At 35.9% G+C, this 20,188-nt stretch overlaps 1 protein-coding gene across 1 annotated transcript in view; it reads left to right on the top strand.

Moving 5' to 3' along the window:
- LOC117325389 (multiple PDZ domain protein-like) overlaps nt 1-20,188 on the top strand; it is a 227,647-nt gene that overhangs the window by 196,083 nt on the left and 11,376 nt on the right. The window contains 11 exon segments of the mRNA XM_033881561.1: nt 2,710-2,804; nt 5,236-5,305; nt 5,622-5,747; nt 5,898-5,996; nt 8,629-8,703; nt 8,938-9,073; nt 10,336-10,505; nt 11,463-11,546; nt 11,926-12,150; nt 12,287-12,403; nt 12,733-12,877. Coding sequence (XP_033737452.1) covers nt 2,710-2,804; nt 5,236-5,305; nt 5,622-5,747; nt 5,898-5,996; nt 8,629-8,703; nt 8,938-9,073; nt 10,336-10,505; nt 11,463-11,546; nt 11,926-12,150; nt 12,287-12,403; nt 12,733-12,877 — 1,342 coding nt within the window.

The following is a 20,188-nucleotide window of genomic DNA, read 5'->3' as shown; positions in this document are numbered from 1 at the left end:
GAAAAAAACAGTTGATGGTAACTGTCTACCAGTATATATATATACATGTATATATATACCAAACAGTTGATGGTAACTGTCTACCAGTATATATATATACCAAACAGCTGATGGTAACTGTCTACCAGTATATATATATATACCAAACAGTTGATGGTAACTGTCTACCAGTATATATATATACCAAACAGCTGACGGTAACTGTCTACCAGTATATATACATACCAAACAGCTGATGGTAACTGTCTACCAGTATATATATATATATATATATATATACCAAACAGTTGATGGTAACTGCCTACCAGTATATATATATATACCAAACAGATGATGTTAACTGTCTTCCAGTATATATACATACCAAACAGCTGATGGTAACTGTCTACCAGTATATATATATATATATACCAAACAGTTGATGGTAACTGTCTACCAGTATATATATATATATATATATACCAAACAACTTATGGTAACTGTCTACCAGTATATATACATACCCAACAGATGATGTTGACTGTCTTCCAGTATATATACATACCAAACAGTTGATGGTAACTGTCTACCAGTATATATATATATATATATATACCAAACAGCTGATGGTAACTGTCTACCAGTATATATATATATATATATATATATATACCAAACAGCTGATGGTAACTGTCTACCAGTATATATATATATATACATACCAAACAGTTGATGGTAACTGTCTACCAGTATATATATATATATATACATACCAAACAGCTGATGGTAACTGTCTACCAGTATATATATATATATATATATACCAAACAGTTGATGGTAACTGTCTACCAGTATATATATATATATATATATATACCAAACAGCTGATGGTAACTGTCTACCAGTATATATATATATATATCAAACAGCTGATTGTAACTGTCTACCAGTATATATATATATATACATACCAAACAGTTGATGGTAACTGTCTACCAGTATATATATATATATATCAAACAGCTGATTGTAACTGTCTACCAGTATATATATATATATATACCAAACAACTTATGGTAACTGTCTACCAGTATATATATATACCAAACAGCTGATGGTAACTGTCTACCAGTATATATACATATCAAACAGCTAATGGTAACTGTCTACCAGTATATATATATATATATATATATACCAAACAGCTGATGGTAACTGTCTACCAGTATATATATATATATGCCAAACAGCTGATGGTAACTGTCTACCAGTATATATATATATATATACCAAACAGCTAATGGTAACTGTCTACCAGTATATATATATATATATACCAAACAGCTGATGGTAACTGTCTACCAGTATATATACATATATTCATATATACATCCAGGTATTATATCATCTTATAGACAACTTCCACAATGATCATGTGAGGTATCGGCCGACCAAAACTTCGCCATTGAAACCTTCTTTTTTAAGAACGCCGATGTGGCGCAGCGGTATAGGCTGCAGGTATTTCTGGCTAGGCGATTGGGTGCCGTATATATCGTGAGTTCCATGGCCTGGTCAGGGCACAAGTCCAAAAGTTGTCTCCCTTTGTCATTTGTGTTACTATGTTATATATCTATTTATTAGCACAATGTATCATATACACTATGTGTTGGTGATCCGAAGATATAGATTTGAATTTCCTGTCGTAGTTGAACCAAGAGAAATATATATTCATATATACATGTATATATAGTGGCTGTATGGACTGGAACGGACTGGCTGGGCGGGGCTCAGCTGGGCTAGGGGTATAGGACATGTCTTATTTCATCACAAATAAAAATGGACATGAGATGTATTATTCATAATCTTGATGCATAAATGTACTCCTACTTTTTAACTAGAAATACCAACAAATGCTGTTTCTTTGTTCTGCGGTATAACATGTTTAATGTACATGTATATCTAATTCATTTGAAATTCATTGGTGCATCCACACTGAAATTTATGCCCCTAAGCCTCGAATTCTCTTTCTCGACTACTTCGATCAATATTTTCAATTCACTCATGCTAACAATATTGCTTGTTGAAGTGAAATTTTCACCAACTTTTTAAAAACTTCTATTTTATCTCCTTACAAACTAGTATAAAAATACCAAAGTGATTACACAATGTATTAAAGGCCCTCTGCTTAAAACAAGTCTAAGTTGTTTTTTGTGTTATTATAAAAGCAGCATTTTATTCTGGCTGTTAATAACTACTATAAATCAAATAAAATACTAAAATTTTATAGTTTTGTTTGTAATGTATTATTTACAAAGTAGAGAGTGTCTATATCGGGATCATTGATCTGTTACGTTACTGCAGAAAATGGCCTTAAAATAACGAGATAATAATCAATTGTTAGAGAATTATTGATAAAAATTATGCCCCTACAACAAATACTTGTGATGCTGGCATTTAAATATTTGAAGTCTTGTATTTTTGTTGTGGAATGTCCATTGACTTTTTGATTACCAGTATACTGTTGGAAAGCTAGCCAATTTCTCTGTCATCCTCCAGAAAAATCATTAAACTTGATATACAGGAACTTCTTCAGGAAAACTAAATACAATTATATAACATTTGTAGGTAACAGTGACCTTTTTTGTGTTGTACTAACTTTGGTTAGAAAGAGCAAAAATTACATTTACATTTTTGTAGCTCATTTTTGCATGTTTTCATTCTTATTCTCAGGTCAATGGCCAAGTCCTCTATGGCAGGAGTCACCTTAATGCCTCAGCCATCATCAAAGGCTTGACCGCAGCTGTGGTCAAGATAGTTCTTGTCAGGTAAGATATCTAACACTGCCATGTACTATATTAGTGAACCATTTACATATTGAGACTGCCTGAAGAAGAAAGGTGATCTTCAAGAAAATAGAGATCAAATATGGAGCAAAACTGCTCAGAGGGAATTGAAATGGTCGCTTAGAACAGAGGTTCGCCTGATAGAGATGGACGTCAGGACAGAGGTTCGCCTGATAGAGATGGAGGACAGTAAAATTCAATTGTAGAAGGTCTCTGCAGATTGTTACCAGGAGCATTTATTGTAAAAATAGTAAATTAATATAAAATTCATTGATAGAATGAAGAAATATGAAAAACTGAATCACTGGATCTATTAAAAAAAAGTATTCATCATTAGTATGTGGTACACCACATATCTATTGTTTGGTAGTTAGTATGTGGTACACCACATGTCTATTGTTTGGTAGTTAGTATGTGGTACACCACATATCTATTGTTTGGTAGTTAGTATATGGTACACCACGTATCTATTGTTTGGTAGTTAGTATGTGGTACACCACATACCTATTGTTTGGTAGTTAGTATGTGGTACACCACATATCTATTGTTTGGTAGTTAGTATGTGGTACACCACATATCTATTGTTTGGTAGTTAGTATGTGGTACACCACATATCTATTGTTTGGTAGTTAGTATGTGGTACACCACATATCTATTGTTTGGTAGTTAGTATGTGGTACACCACATATCTATTGTTTGGTAGTTAGTATGTGGTACACCACATGTCTATTGTTTGGTAGTTAGTATGTGGTACACCACGTATCTATTGTTTGGTAGTTAGTATGTGGTACACCACGTATCTATTGTTTGGTAGTTAGTATGTGGTACACCACATGTCTATTGTTTGGTGGTTAGTATGTGGTACACCACATATCTATTGTTTGGTAGTAAGTATGTGGTACAACACATGTCTATTGTTTGGTAGTAAGTATGTGGTACACCACGTATCTATTGTTTGGTAGTTAGTATGTGGTACACCATATATCTATTGTTTGGTAGTTAGTATGTGGTACACCACATATCTATTGTTTGGTAGTTAGTATGTGGTACACCACATGTCTATTGTTTGGTAGTTAGTATGTGGTACACCACATGTCTATTGTTTGGTAGTTAGTATGTGGTACACCACATATCTATTGTTTGGTAGTTAGTATGTGGTACACCACATATCTATTGTTTGGTAGTTAGTATGTGGTACACCACATGTCTATTGTTTGGTAGTTAGTATGTGGTACACCACGTATCTATTGTTTGGTAGTTAGTGTGTGGTACACCACGTATCTATTGTTTGGTAGTTAGTATGTGGTACACCACGTATCTATTGTTTGGTAGTTAGTATGTGGTACACCACGTATCTATTGTTTGGTAGTTAGTATGTGGTACAACACATATCTATTGTTTGGTAGTTAGTATGTGGTACACCACATATCTATTGTTTGGTAGTTAGTATGTGGTACAACACATATCTATTGTTTGGTAGTTAGTATGTGGTACAACACATATCTATTGTTTGGTAGTTAGTATATGGTACACCACATATCTATTGTTTGGTAGTTAGTGTGTGGTACACCACGTATCTATTGTTTGGTAGTTAGTATGTGGTACACCACATACCTATTGTTTGGTAGTTAGTATGTGGTACACCACGTATCTATTGTTTGGTAGTAAGTATGTGGTACACCACATATCTATTGTTTAGTTAGTATGTGGTACACCACATACCTATTGTTTGGTAGTTAGTATGTGGTCAGTTTTGGTGACCAGTGTGTAATATTTACACAGTACATCATCTAGAGATAAATCAATAAGTTGATGACCATATATGTTAAAATAAGATGCTCAGTTTCTGTTTAGGCACTCTGTGTCTGAAATAACAACTGTTTGGAACCTCCTCAAATCATGTTTCTCAATGTGAGATATTGATAGGAGTGACAAAGTTTTATATACACCGCCCACATTCTGATGACAGGTTGTTAAGGAATCTTTGGTCTTTTTCAGTTGTAGCTGAACTAAAAATGGTTTCAAATAGATTGACACTTCTGCTATAAAAACAAAAATCCCCACCCCACTAAAACAAACAAATATTCAGCAAACTAAGGCTTAAACCAAAAACATAATGGCAACACATTGTATAATATACTTTTGAAAATCTATTAATGCTTGGTCGGATAGCAAAAGAATCACAGAACTGCATTGACATCACAGTCCTCATGGATACATGTTACAGATCATTTGCTGTTAATTGATTTACCTTTAGTTACAGCTGCTCCAGGTACCCAGGGTAAAATTATCTGTTCTACTGTCACACTAACATTTGTAAAAATTTGTCATTCACAATCCTAACGGGGATACAGTTTTACTCTGTACAATTTGATACTGAGAATGTGATGATTGAAATGTTTATTTTTTTAAGGAGACAAGAAAACTTGGAACACATGGCAGTAAAGCCATTGAAACCCACTGCAGCAGCTGTGTCCTCAGAGGTAGGTCAAAGGTCATATCAGGTACAGTGTACTATGTGTGCTGTATACTAAAAAATAGGTCAGTGATAATATTCATTATATTCTCTATTTACCGAGAAATAGGTCAAATGTTATAATCCATATATTGGTTGTGTGTGTTATATTTCCTATATTTCAAAAGAAATTTAAGAACTGCAGAGAAGTTAAAATAAGATAAGTTTTGCCAAAATTTGATAATATAAACCTTCAGTGTTTAAAACTTGGAATACCATAGAACATGCGATATATATAATGCCTGTAGTTTCTGAAAGGTTATCATATTGTTGTCGCTTTTCAGGATATTTTTTCCAATCCAAGTCATTCCCAACCAGCAACTATTGCTACAACCCCTGACCCTTCCATAGAAACAGGGGCAGCTTCTCTAAGTCCACAAGATGTTTTCCAGGTTTTTAATCTTCAAAAGGTAGGTCAATCTGTAACTACTTTATACTATTTTGTATTTTGCAGCTTTGAAGTGTTTAATGAATTTTGCAATATTAAAACATTTTATGTGAGTTTCTTATTCCATATATCTAATACAGTATTAACAAGTTTTTGAAACATTTCTTTCCAGGGAGCCTCAGGTCTTGGTTTTGCCATAGTGGAGGAGAACAGAGATGGGAGGCAGGGTATCTATGTCCGAAGTATAACTCCTGGAGGAGTGGCAGCTCAGGTAAAAATAAAATCTACCCAGTTGTGTCCGAAGTATAACTCCTGGAGGAGTGGCAGCTGAGGTAAAAATAAAATCCACCCAGTTATGTCCGAAGTATAACTCCTGGGGAGTGGCAGCTCAGGTAAAAATAAAATCTACCCTGTGGTGTCCGAAGCATAACTCCTGGGGGGAGTGGCAGCTCAGGCTCTTTCTCTTTCTCAAATTTCATATGTAAGTTTCCCTTGGTGCCTAGTTATGCATATTGCATTTTGAGACCAATCGGAAAACAACATGGCCGACAGGCAGCCATCTTGGATTTTGACAATTGAAGTTTGTTATCGCTATTTCTCAGAAAGTACAGAAGGGATCTTTCTCAAATTTCATATGTAGGCTCCCCTTGTTTGAAAAGTACTAGAGGGATGTTTCTCAATTTACACAGATTAGTAAGACTTAGAGGAAGGGAAAAGTAGAGAAAATATCAATCTGACATGGAACCTATAAAGATCGTTCAATGGTGGGCACCAAGATCCCTCTGGGATCTCTTGTTGATATGTATGTGCAACAAGCCCTCCCTTCGCATTGATCCAGACCTTTTACTGGTATTCCAAACACAAAGGCAGATGATTACTGATATAGTACAGGCCATAGTGCCATTCAGTGTTGTTTAATGGTACTATGATATACCTAGTTAACCTGGCCTTGTTGTTTAATATACCAATTCCTGGCCTTGTTGTTTTATATACCAATTCCTGGCCTTGTTGTTTACTATACCAATTCCTGGCCTTGTTGTTTAATATACCAATTCCTGGCCTTGTTGTTTAATATACCGATTCCTGGCCTTGTTGTTTAATATACCGATTCCTGGCCTTGTTGTTTTATATACCAATTCCTGGCCTTGTTGTTTTATATACCAATTCCTGTCCTTGTTGTTTTATATACCAATTCCTGGCCTTGTTGTTTACTATACCAATTCCTGGCCTTGTTGTTTTATATACCAATTCCTGGCCTTGTTGTTTAATATACCGATTCCTGGCCTTGTTGTTTAATATACCGATTCCTGGCCTTGTTGTTTTATATACCAATTCCTGGCCTTGTTGTTTAATATACCAATTCCTGGCCTTGTTGTTATATATACCAATTCCTGGCCTTGTTGTTTTATATACCAATTCCTGTCCTTGTTGTTTAATATGCCAATTCCTGGCCTTGTTGTTTTATATACCAATTCCTGGCCTTGTTGTTTAATATACCAATTCCTGGCCTTGTTGTTTAATATACCAATTCCTGGCCTTGTTGTTTTATATACCAATTTCTGGCCTTGTTGTTATATATACCAATTCCTGGCCTTGTTGTTTTATATACCAATTCCTGGCCTTGTTGTTTAATATACCAATTCCTGGCCTTGTTGTTTAATATACCAATTCCTGGCCTTGTTGTTTTATATACCAATTCCTGGCCTTGTTGTTTTATATACCAATTCCTGGCCTTGTTGTTGGTGGCTGGAACATGCGTTTAGACTTCACGTTTGATCAACCGATTTATATACAATGTAATTAATTGCATGCGCTATCCAATTGAATTAATTCAACAAACTGCCTCACATGTTTGAGTTATCAGGTAATCCAGTTACGGACACAAGATAAATCACTGCCTGATTTGATAGCACCTTACATCACAGGCCGTAAATCCAATCAGTTTGCAGTATTTTGAGGAGTTCCTGATTTTAAGCAGTTAACATTCTGATCACTTTCAAATTGGATTTAAATGCCCTAACTTGTTTACTAGATTGAATTGTCCATACCAATAAGCTGGAATAATTTGGAAAGAAAGAAAAAAAATCAGTCCTTGGTTATTTTGTCTAATGATCAGCTTTTACAGCGTCTGAAGGGAATGGGCAGGTTTATATAGCATATTTATCCTGTAATAAGCCCATACCTGATAATAAGCCCATACCTGGTAATAAGCCCTTACCTGGTAATAAGCTCACCTTGTAGTAAATCTGTCCCCTACATCACAGTTTATTTGTTGGTCACTTGGGTGTATTACAGGAAATGTAGTAGTGATGACATTTTAACAGAACCATGAATATTTAACTCCTTTAGGATACTGATGGGTGTGTACACAACATCACCATATTCATCCAACAATAGGCCCAGGGTAGCAAACACAATCTCAGATTGAATGTCAGAGTATGTGTTTATAATATGGAATTGCATTTGTTCGTAATTCTGTTGGACAGGAATATTGATGTGCTTGTACTAAGTATGGATATGGACTTACTGTAGAACTCATATGGTGATGTACATTGGGGAGGGGGGGTAGAAAGATGGGGGGGAAATACACCTCAGCCGGCATACTAGATTTTGTGTTTGTATATGGAAATATCATTTGATAATTTCTTTGGTTTAATGAGTTATTGGATTAACAATGCTGACATAATTTTAATCAAGGTATTTCTCAGGTCATGTCATGCTGAGTTTGGCTGAGTAAGAACTGTATGCTACAGCCCCTTGATCTACTGTATTATCACTTCTAATGCTACACTTTGGGAGGGGTTTGACCTTGAAAAATTGGTCGGAGTAATAAGATGTTGAGATGTGTATGAAGTCACTTTGATAACCTGTTGTACAATATCTAAGCCTTTGTCTTACTACAGGATGGTCAGTTGAGTGTCTGTGACCAGATTCTGGAGGTTGGCGACAGACCTCTTACTGGTGTCCATTATGATAAAGTAAGTTCAGTTTAAGGAGTTATATTTGATTTTGTTGTATTGTATTTGACATGTTTTATGATTATCACCACCCTGTCTCACACAATATAACCTTGAATTGATTTGCATGGTAAGTGTCAACGGTGAAGTTGATGAAGCAGAATACACTACCTTTGATATATTGGGTATAGTATTTGTTTTGGTTATTGTATTTTGAAGCATTGTGATTATCTCCTTATTTTGATTTTATTTCAGGCAATAGAAATTTTACGCAATAGTCAGGGAACAGTGAGATTAAAAGTACGCAAATGTGGGGAGAACAACGAAAAGGCTTCCAGTGGACACAGTCCACAACAAAACAATGTCTTTCAAGTGGCAAATGATGTTCCAGGTAAGTCTGCAGTCAAATGATGCTCCAGGTAAGTCTGCAGTCAAATGATGCTCCAGGTAAGTCCACAGTCAAATGATGTTCCAGGTAAGTCCGCAGTCAAATGATGTTCCAGGTAAGTCCGCAGTCAAATGATGTTCCAGGTAAGTCTGCAGTCAAATGATGCTCCAGGTAAGTCCACAGTCAAATGATGCTCCAGGTAAGTCCACAGTCAAATGATGCTCCAGGTAAGTCCACAGTCAAACCATATATAGTGATATCTCATTTACAGATCACACATGTGATCTCTGTGACAGTGTGTTTAAAGGGAACATAGGAAATGTCAGTGATTAAACTGTTATTGTTGTTTGATTTACTTTACAACAATCGCGTAATAAGTTATAAAAACTTATATAAATCACGCTTGTTGGCTTGAATGGAAGCAAGCAAATAGTTATACTGTGGGAAGAAATTGGAAGTACCAGGAGAAAACTGCAATGCGAGAGTACCTGAAGGAAACTAACATAGGCCAACATACATTTTTCACATCAGATTGGTTAATCAAACCCTAGTTGGTCAAGTGAAATAAAATGGCACCACTTGACCTCACAATTTAACTACAGTCAAACCTCGATGATTCGAACTTCGTTGATTCGAAGTTCTCGATGTATCGAACTTTTTGCTTGGTCCCGAATTTTTTCACTATATAACACTACTAAAGAACCTATGTATGATTCGAATTTTTATAAATCGAAGTTTTCGATGTATCGAACTTTTTTCATGGCCCGTTAGCTATGTAATTATAGGTAATTGACATCTCATGATTCGAACAAAAAATTTACCTGTACTGACCACTGGACAGGTGTTTGTCGTGACCCCCGCGGCAAGATTTCACACATCTCCCACAAAAGCCCCGACTGACAATAGGGATAACGATAGCGTGTGTTGTCTACTCCTGACCATAGGATTAATTAATAATCAGACCAAATTTAAAAATGATTTATGGATGAAAAGTATCTTTTATTTTGTTGGTCATTATCATAAAAAAGTCGACCTATTGTCAACCATGAATAATTCGAAGTCCCGCTCTATCGAAGTTTTTCTGCAAGTCCCTTGAACTTCGAAACATCGAAGTTTGACTGTATATAGAATTGATAGGAATTGAAAATCACTAACAGTATAACTATATGCTTGATTTCAAGATTATATGTGATTAAATATGATGTAAAAGGTTCTACAATTATTCCTATATTTATTGTTTCTAAATATGTGGTGGTGTGTTTCAGGGGAATCGTCAACAGACCCTGCCCCGCAGTCTCCGAGTCAGCAGAGCGATTCAGCGCCACACGACCCCTTCACATGTCCAGTCATTCCAGGAAAAGAAACAACTATAGAAATAGAGAAGGGCCGAACAGGTCTCGGCCTCAGTATTGTGGGAGGGGCCGACACCCTTCTAGTGAGTAACTATAGGTCTCGGTATAGTGGGAGGGGCTGACACCCTTCTAGTGAGTAACTAGACCTCAGTATAGTGGGAGGGGCCGACACCCTTCTAGTGAGTAACTAGGCCTAAGTATAGTGGGAGGGGCCGACACCCTTCTAGTGAGTAACTAGGCCTAAGTATAGTGGGAGGGGCCGACACCCTTCTAAGTAGGCCTCAGTATAGTGGGAGGGGCCGACACCCTTCTAAGTAGGCCTAAGTATAGTGGGAGGGGCCGACACCCTTCTAAGTAGGCCTAAGTATAGTGGGAGGGGCCGACACCCTTCTAGTGAGTAACTAGACCTCAGTATAGTGGGAGGGGCTGACACCCTTCTAAGTAGGCCTCAGTATAGAGGGAGGGGCCGACACCCTTCTAAGTAGGCCTCAGTATAGTGGGAGGGGCCGACACCCTTCTAAGTAGGCCTCAGTATAGTGGGAGGGGCTGACACCCTTCTAGTGAGTAACTAGACCTCAGTATAGTGGGAGGGGCTGACACCCTTCTAAGTAGGCCTCAGTATAGAGGGAGGGGCCGACACCCTTCTAAGTAGGCCTCAGTATAGTGGGAGGGGCTGACACCCTTCTAGTGAGTAACTATAGGTCTCAGTATAGTGGGAGGGGCTGACACCCTTCTAGTGAGTAGCAAGGTCTCAGTATAGTGGGAGGGGCCGACACCCTTCTAGTGAGTAACTAGGTCTCAGTATAGTGGGAGGGGCCGACACCCTTCTAGTGAGTAACTAGGCCTCAGTATAGAGGGAGGGGCCGACACCCTTCTAGTGAGTAGCAAGGCCTCAGTATAGTGGGAGGGGCCGACACCCTTCTGGGATATTGGGTTCAGTACATGAGGAAAACTATTTGACATCTTTCTATAGAGTTCCCCACTTGTTGTTCACAATCATGTTGCTATGTTTACTGTATGACATGCTTTGTGTTTGTCAGGGCGCTATTATTATCCACGAGGTGTATGAGGATGGTGCTGCAGCCCGTGATGGTCGATTGTGGGCCGGTGACCAAGTTCTAGACGTGAGTAAACAGCCTGCTCGAGGCCCAATGTCTACCTAGTAGACAGTTTTAAAAATATTCATTCAGCTTCTATTATGTTAACTAAACATACAGATTATATTCACTGTGATTTGACTGACCGTTCTGGTTTAGATCTAAGATAGTCATCCATTGGAATGGTAAAGGACAAATCAGCAACAATGTGCATATAGTCAGGTCATCAGAATCCAGAGTAGGTAGGGATACAGATTAAACAGGGTCCAGACTAAACAGAGTTGTCAAGATGTTTTAAGTGGTACCTAATATATCTTAGCCAGTATATACGAGGGTCCGTATTAGACAGTACCTTGTTTGGACAGGCTGTACATCGTATATAGTTATATTTTTCCATTTTGCACAGGTTAATGGGGAAGACTTAAGGGAAGCTACCCATGATTATGCAATCCAGGTGCTACGCCAAACTCCGTCAACAGTGAAAATTTCTGTGTTCCGCGACGACAACCAAGTCAAGGAGGAAGATATTTACAATATATTCGCAGTAGAACTTATGAAAAAGCCTGGACGAGGGCTTGGGCTCAGTATTGTCGGCAAACGTAATGATGTTGGTGTCTACATCTCGGATATTGTAAGTGTTGACAAAACTGCCTAATCTGTTTGTTGTATGATTGCTAATTAATTACTAATCTAACAACTTAAGGTATATTTTATGTAAGTTTTCATTTATACGTTGAATTCTGATGTGACATTCCTGTGTGCTGCAGGTAAAGGGTGGAGTGGCCGAGGCTGATGGCAGACTTATGCAAGGGGACCAGATCTTAGCCGTCAACGGAGAGGATATGAGAAATGCCACTCAGGAGTACGCTGCCACAGTGCTCAAGGTCGAGAGTCATTTCTTTTTCTATCAAAATGTATCAACATTTCATACTCTCTGGGGTTGGGGTCATACAAAGTCGAGTTGGAAATGATAAGCTGGTCTCTGATTGAGAGTTTGTTATTATTTCTCTGGGTCAGTAGTTGATTAGCTACAATGTTTTCAAGATCGCAGATATATGTTCACTTCTTCTTCAGTTTGTCTATAATTGCCCAAAAAGGATAGAGTCATGGCCCTTTGGTTATAAATTGGATGCTGAAGTTTGCCCTGAGGAAGATTATCTTTTGTATAAACCAGACATATTTTTATTCATCTTTTGTATTCATCTACTTACAGACATCAATGGGAAAGATTAATCTTTCCGTGGGCAGACTAAAGGCTGGCTCTCGTACCTCCTCCAGACGAAACTCAAATTCTGGCAATGCTCTCAAAAAATCGGAATCCACTGCTAGCAACAAGTCAAGAGGGAAACACAACAAAAGTAAGAGACCTTTGGGGCCTGTATAACCCATGCTTTACCACCTATTTATTTATCAATACATCCATTAGTCTGTTGCACCGCGACATTATTCACTGTCTGTAGCCTGTTTAAACATTATCCTTTCCTGTATGTTTAGATAGTTCCTATCTTACCGTCACCTGTCACACAATCAGTTAGTCAATGACTTTCACACATAATTATGTTCCGTATCACACACACAACCACCAACAGGGACCTACTGCATTCTGTATCCTGACCCACTACATTAACCCACAGTCACCGGCCAACCATCCCCTGTATCAGTCACTCGCTCACCTACGACATCATGAATCACTCGCATACGACATCATGAATCACTCACATACCACATCATGAATCACTCGCATACGACATCATGAATCACTCACTCACTTACCTACGACATCATAATTCACTCACTCATATACGACATCATGTATCAGTTACTCACTCACCTACGACATCATGAATCACTCACTCATTCACTTATGACATCATGAATCATTCACTTATGACATCATGAATCACTCACCTACGACATCATGAATCACTCACCTATGACATCATGAATCTGAGTCACCATTCTCCTCACCCACTAACATCAGTTAGCTAGGTTTCTGTATAAGGTGTCCTGTATCATTGATTTAATCAACTTCTTCTACCTAAACATGAGTTTTAGAATTTGGTTGTAGTATAAGGTTATCAAATATGCTCAAATATAAGTACCATGGTCTTTTTCTTAGAAAACGCAGGTCAAAGTTGTGAAAAGGACAACATCTTCTACACAAACTGTGAGCAGTAGTCATTTATTTAGTATGTTTTTTGCTTTAGTGAAGGAACCTTGGCATATTTTCAAGTCATATATAAGATCATTTCCACATCAGTATAAAATTGTCTCTAGCATTAATGGTAGTGATGTCATAGAAATATAGTTATGTATGATCATGATCGAAACTAAAACCTGGCTGTTCGTATCTTCTCCTTCATCACCAAGGAGAATCATGACCTTGACCTTATCATTATAAGCTGTCTTCAAAACAATGGTGTCAAAATATGCTTACAAATAAGATTTAGTGCAGTTTATCTTTGTATTCATCATATCTTTTATCAATTAGCCATCTTATGTCATTAGACACCAACATCAAATGCTATTTCATTGTATTGAGATAATGCCACCAGAGTGTGTTCCTATGGACATACTATAGATTTATGTTTGATGGTAGCAGACCTAAGTAATAGCTCTATAGTGTTCGACCCCTGGAAGGTTATAATTTGTAGCTGGGCGTGAGGTTATTGATAGTTATGATAGACTGGTAGGGGAGTATTACTACCTAGAATTGTGTGGTATCTTTGTGTTATCATCCATACTTTCCTTCATTTCTGGTTTTGTCCTATGTTTATACTCACAAACTTTTTAACAATGCTATCAATCTAAATCAGTGGAAAGATTGAGCCATGGCCATTGATAAATCATTAACATTCCATTTCTACAGTCACACATGTAGATGCCTTTTCTTACCTGTATTATATACTAATATATTTCTGATAAATCAAAGGTCACTATATGACACCCTTCTATGTAGATTTTCAAATCACACATTTCCTCTAGACTAGTAAATCATTTTTGTCCTAAATGATGATAATTGTTTGAGAATATCAAATTATAATTGTTTCATTTTACTGAGATGTGATCCAAACCTTTTCTGGTGACCATGGTTAAGTTGGCAGTAATTAGGTTTATAAAACTGCCTATTGACCTGATATAAGGTGAGTAATTGTGTTGTAGTTGTCAGTCAGGTTTTAACGGTCTTCTTTCTCTCTTGACAGGTCTGCCCTCCTCAAAAAGCTACTAGAGCCTGGTTATCTTTGGTTGCTTGACATTTTGTTCCATGCTCGCTACCCTAGATACTCAGAATTAACACGCTCATGTCATGACATTTATTGACCAATCTCCGCACTATTGTAAATTTTCACCTGAACTCTGATTAATTACCCGAATATGGTGTTGTTTGCTATTTGGTCACAGGGACACCCGTCGTGTTGAACAGGCATTACCTCCAACTGTCACCATTGTAAACATGGTGTCCAAATCATTTGAACGTTTGAACTATAGGGACATCAACATATGTTATGAAGTTGTGGTATGATGTCGATTGTTAGTAGATTATATGAAGTCATGAAACAGAATCAGTGTTACTACTTAATCAGTGTTTTTTTTATATTCTGACTATATTTTATTGTATTCTGATTCTTGACGGGAGTATTAGGACAAATGTCATATTTCTACTATGTAATTTATATCTGTTTTTTGGGTTTTTTTCAGTGAGTTCTTTTCTTAATCATGTAAATTGAAAATTTGCAAGGTTTTCACTTTCTGCAAAGTTCTGAAAAAAAAACAGATTTGCATGAAATATATGGTAGAAATATAATGGTTGTCCAGTTCAAAGTTACATCTTCATTAATCTGGGTAGATCAAATATCCTGGTGCTTCTTATTAAGTTTACAATGCTTTTAACACATCCATGTGGTTAGTGTTTGTGTGACAAGCTGTTGATTTCCTGTATTAGGGTATATATAGAGTGTTTATGGTGGTAGGTAGGTTTTGTATACACAAAAGTCTTCATTCCAAAGTCTGAGATGTCTGTATATCTTGTTTTATAGTTTTATATTATACCTTTAGTTAAATAAGATTTTTGAAAAATAACTGCAAATTTTAATGGTTAAAATATTCCATATTGATAGTAGATATCCATGCAGTGAATATTATTTATTAAAAACTTTTCAAAATGGAATTTGAAAAATGAGGGGCTACGGTTGGTTCAATGCTATTGCTTCACACCTTTCAAATAGTGAATATTGCCAAAAGGGGATTACATGTACATACATATAAATTATCAAAGCTTCAGCTGAATATTTGAATATTCCTGGTATTATATCTTTATAATTTGGTTTTTCACATGATTTACATATCAAATGGTGTGTATTTCTGGAGCTGTTTATTTCATGAAATAGTTGTTATGCCCATTTACATTTCATGAATGGTTTAATTTTTACTACAAACTTGAGGAAGCTAGGACTCGATGTCCTTTTAACTAATACAAACCAAAACTTTGAGCATAATTAAATGATAGTAAACTTCTTGAAACATCCCCTAGAGAATGGTCATTGGTAAATATCTACATAATTATTATTTTTATCATTATTTTGTCAATTTTTGTAATGAATATATATATATATGCAGTGATTTGTCCTGAGTTGGGTGTTATTGACATCAAACGGTTGTGATATATATTAATGTCATTGTTTAATATTTTTCTGTTCAGACTTTATTGTAAATTTTAACTATTAGAAAAAGATATCAGTGTTAAATCATTGTTATATTGTTCAGTACTATTCCTGTCTGTTCCCGAACTTGTATCATATTTCAACAGAAGGGAACTACTGTTGAGACATTTGTACGAAAATTGGATGCGAGTTTTCAGTTTAAGAACTTGAGTAAGACAATGATCAGTACAATTTTCAATATCACCTAGAATTAGGAATAATGGAATTATATATAAGGTTATCAAGGATCACCAAACGTAACCAGGTCAGTGGCTGAAGGATTGTTGTAAGTTACCATGGAAACTGCATGTGAATTATGAAAATATGTTGCAAAAGCATATATATATATATATATACACTGATCTAAATGTGTACATTAATTTGCATGTTCTCAAATCTACTGAATCCTGCAAAAAACTAGAATACAAATGATATTATTGTTTACTTGGAAAGTAATTAACAACCTGAAAGATTATTCTGGAATTATAGTTATATACTCTGAATTATAATTACACGGGTATTGTATAACGGTATTATATTCAACCTAAGTGTCACATCCCTCTCCAGCACCTGTTGTTTCTGGGTAGAGTATTCTAACACCCTCCATGATATACTATTGTGCTTCACTAATTAATGTCTTATATGACCAATTTTGAGTTCGGATAACTTTGCAATGGTTAAAATTTTCCCTCAAGCTCCAAAAGGGCATGTTTGTGTTTGGTGGAAAATTATTATATTTATACTCCATTTTAAACAGCAAATATTCACTATACTAGTTCAAAGAAAATAAGCAAGAGCATATAAATAAAATGCAACACTATATGACAAATCATTTTAATACTTACATCCTGTTTATATATATACATCGTATAATTAGAAACATCTTCGTTTGGATCTCAGCTGGCATTGCTGGTCTTAACAAAAGTATACTCAGTTGATGGCTACTCTATAATTAACTAGAATATACAGACAGTTCATATTTTATTGCAACTGAATATTCAGTTTCTTAATCTAAAATATTAAGGACATGGTATTTGTATAAGCATTTTGAGAGTATATCAGCTTACCCCCATACATACTAATAAAATAATAGTCAGTTTCTATAGCCAGATTTGTCTTCATATTATCAAGCAAATCTGTCAAATGATATCATATATTCAGGAAACAGAATATTATATTTGGAACCAATATGGATATGGTTGGCCTGTGTAATCTGGACACTTGCATCCTTAACTCTGAGAGTCTTTGTCATGCAATCTTGCATGCTTCCTTTGCCCTCAGTTCAAAGTCTATCATTGTGCTCATTTGCATATGGTGAGTTTTTGTGGTATTGTTTGAGTTTTGGGTTGATGGTATTGACTGACGCATGGAGGTGCTAATTATGTCTTTTTTTCTAGCTATTTTAAGTTGTTTTGGAAAGATCGTGCCTGAAGCATGAAAGTGTTTACCTTCAACCTCCCAATACTCCCAGTATCTGTGACATACATGTTGTATTAACAATCATTTCTCTACTTCAACTACTATCATTGCTTCTCATTGATTCCATACACCTGAAACTGTATTTTGAAAGGATGTCGTCTATGTCTAAAACTCTACTGGGTATGTTCTAATAATATTAGTATGAAATATATGAAAATAAAAATCTTTTAAGTTTGAAAAGATGATACACAGAAAGTGGACAAAAATATTTGAACCAAATGTTACATCTGCTGAATAATTCATAGATTGCTACATTTTTTATCTATAGCTTATAAGATAAGGCAGTGTGTCCAGGGGAAACAAAGGGACATAACTGGGGTGGAAATCAAGGGGAATAACTAGGGTGGAAATCAAGGGACACAACTAGGGTGGAAATCAAGGGGAATAACTAGGGTGGAAATCAAGGGACACAACTAGGGTGGAAATCAAGGGGAATAACTAGGGTGGAAATCAAGGGACACAACTAGGGTGGAAATCAAGGGGAATAACTAGGGTGGAAATCAAGGGACATAACTAGGGTGGATATCAAGGGGAATAACTAGGGTGGATATCAAGGGACATAACTAGGGTGGAAATCAAGGGGAATAAATAGGGTGGAAATCAAGGGACATAACTAGGGTGGAAATCAAGGGACATAACTAGGGTGGATATCAAGGGACATAACTAGCGTGGAAATCAAGGGGAATAACTAGGGTGGATATCAAGGGACATAACTAAGATGGAAATCAAGGGACATAACTTCGGTGGAAATCAAGGGGAATAAATAGGGTGGAAATAAAGGGACATAACTTGGGTGGAAATCAAGGGATATACACATACTACACATAATAACAAAAACTGCAAAGTATTTACAACTGTTTCTCTTAAACATTGGATACAAAAAGCATGTGTAGTCAAAACTGTCAGAGGTCCTCAGGTAAAACAATAGGCAAATTTAATTTTAACCAAGTGCTGTGAATAAATTAATTCTTCCCATAATTCAGATAAATAATTTCACAACTCATAATGCATGATTAGTATTTGTGGTGTTTCAATAAATGTATGGCTGAAAGGGCACTTGATTTTTTCAAATTTATTGTGAACAATTAGAAGGCATGAAAGCAGTACACTTGAATAATTTATCAGTTTGTGTTACCATATCAATATAGGTTAGAATGTAGTCTCTTCGTTGTTTATAAATGTTAGCTTGGAAACTCGCTGATAGAAGAGAAATTTGACAAAAAAAAACCTGTGCTTATCTTCTAAACATACTATCACCATTTTATGGAACCTTCATGAAAATAACTTCGAAATTAATTTTAACATTGATAAGAAGAAAGTAATAATTACCTATAAATTATATTGATGAATGTTAACTTCTTTACAGGTAATTTGACAGGCGTTGTATTTAGTGTTATACAGTGTACGGTTTATTGTTTATTTCTTCAGTGTCATTCCAACATTGACACTTCCTGTTTACCACATCATTGTCTTACACACAGGTCCAGGAATAACAAATACTCAAACTTTATAGCGTATTAAAATATTTAAGCCACTAAAAAGACAAGTTCTACAAATTTTATGTTTGAAATCAAGTTCTTGATCTAAATGTTTTTGTATTTAATTTCTGTAAGACATGAGTTGTTTGATTTCACACTGACAAGGTATTCGTTATCAATTAACAACAGTGAATATCATAATTGACCAGGTATTCAGTCTCAATAAACAACAGTAAACAACAGTGAATATCATAATTGACCAGGTATTCAGTCTCAATAAACAACAGTAAATATCAGAATTGACCAGGTATTCAGTCTCAATAAACAACAGTAAATATCAGAATTGACCAGGTATTCAGTCTCAATAAACAACAGTAAACAACAGTGAATATCAGAATTGACCAGGTATTCAGTCTCAATAAACAACAGTAAACAACAGTGAATATCATAATTGACCAGGTATTCAGTCTCAATAAACAACAGTAAATATCAGAATTGACCAGGTATTCAGTCTCAATAAACAACAGTAAACAACAGTGAATATCAGAATTGACCAGGTATTCAGTCTCAATAAACAACAGTGAATATTGGAATTGACCAGGTATTCAGTCTCAATAAACAACAGTGAATATCAGACTTGACCAGGTATTCAGTCTCAATAAACAACAGTGAATATTGGAATTGACCAGGTATTCAGTCTCAATAAACAACAGTGAATATCAGAATTGACCAGGTATTCAGTCTCAATAAACAACAGTGAATTTGGAATTGACCAGGTATTCAATATCCGAATTGACAAGGTATTAAGTATCAAGTAACAACTCTGAATATCGGAACTGACAAGGTAAACAACAGTGAATGTTGGAACTGACAAGGTATTCAGTTTCAATAAACTACAGTGAATGTTGGAACTGACAAGGTTTTCAGTCTCAATGAATAACAGTTAATACCAGAATTGACCAGGTATTCAATATCAATTAACAACAGTGAATATCGGAACTGTCAAGGTATT

This window comes from Pecten maximus, chromosome 4 (assembly GCF_902652985.1).
Source record: "Pecten maximus chromosome 4, xPecMax1.1, whole genome shotgun sequence".
NCBI classification, from domain to species: Eukaryota; Metazoa; Mollusca; class Bivalvia; order Pectinida; family Pectinidae; genus Pecten; species Pecten maximus.
Note: the sequence above shows the minus strand (reverse complement) of the source record. Positions and strands in the feature narration are given on the sequence as shown.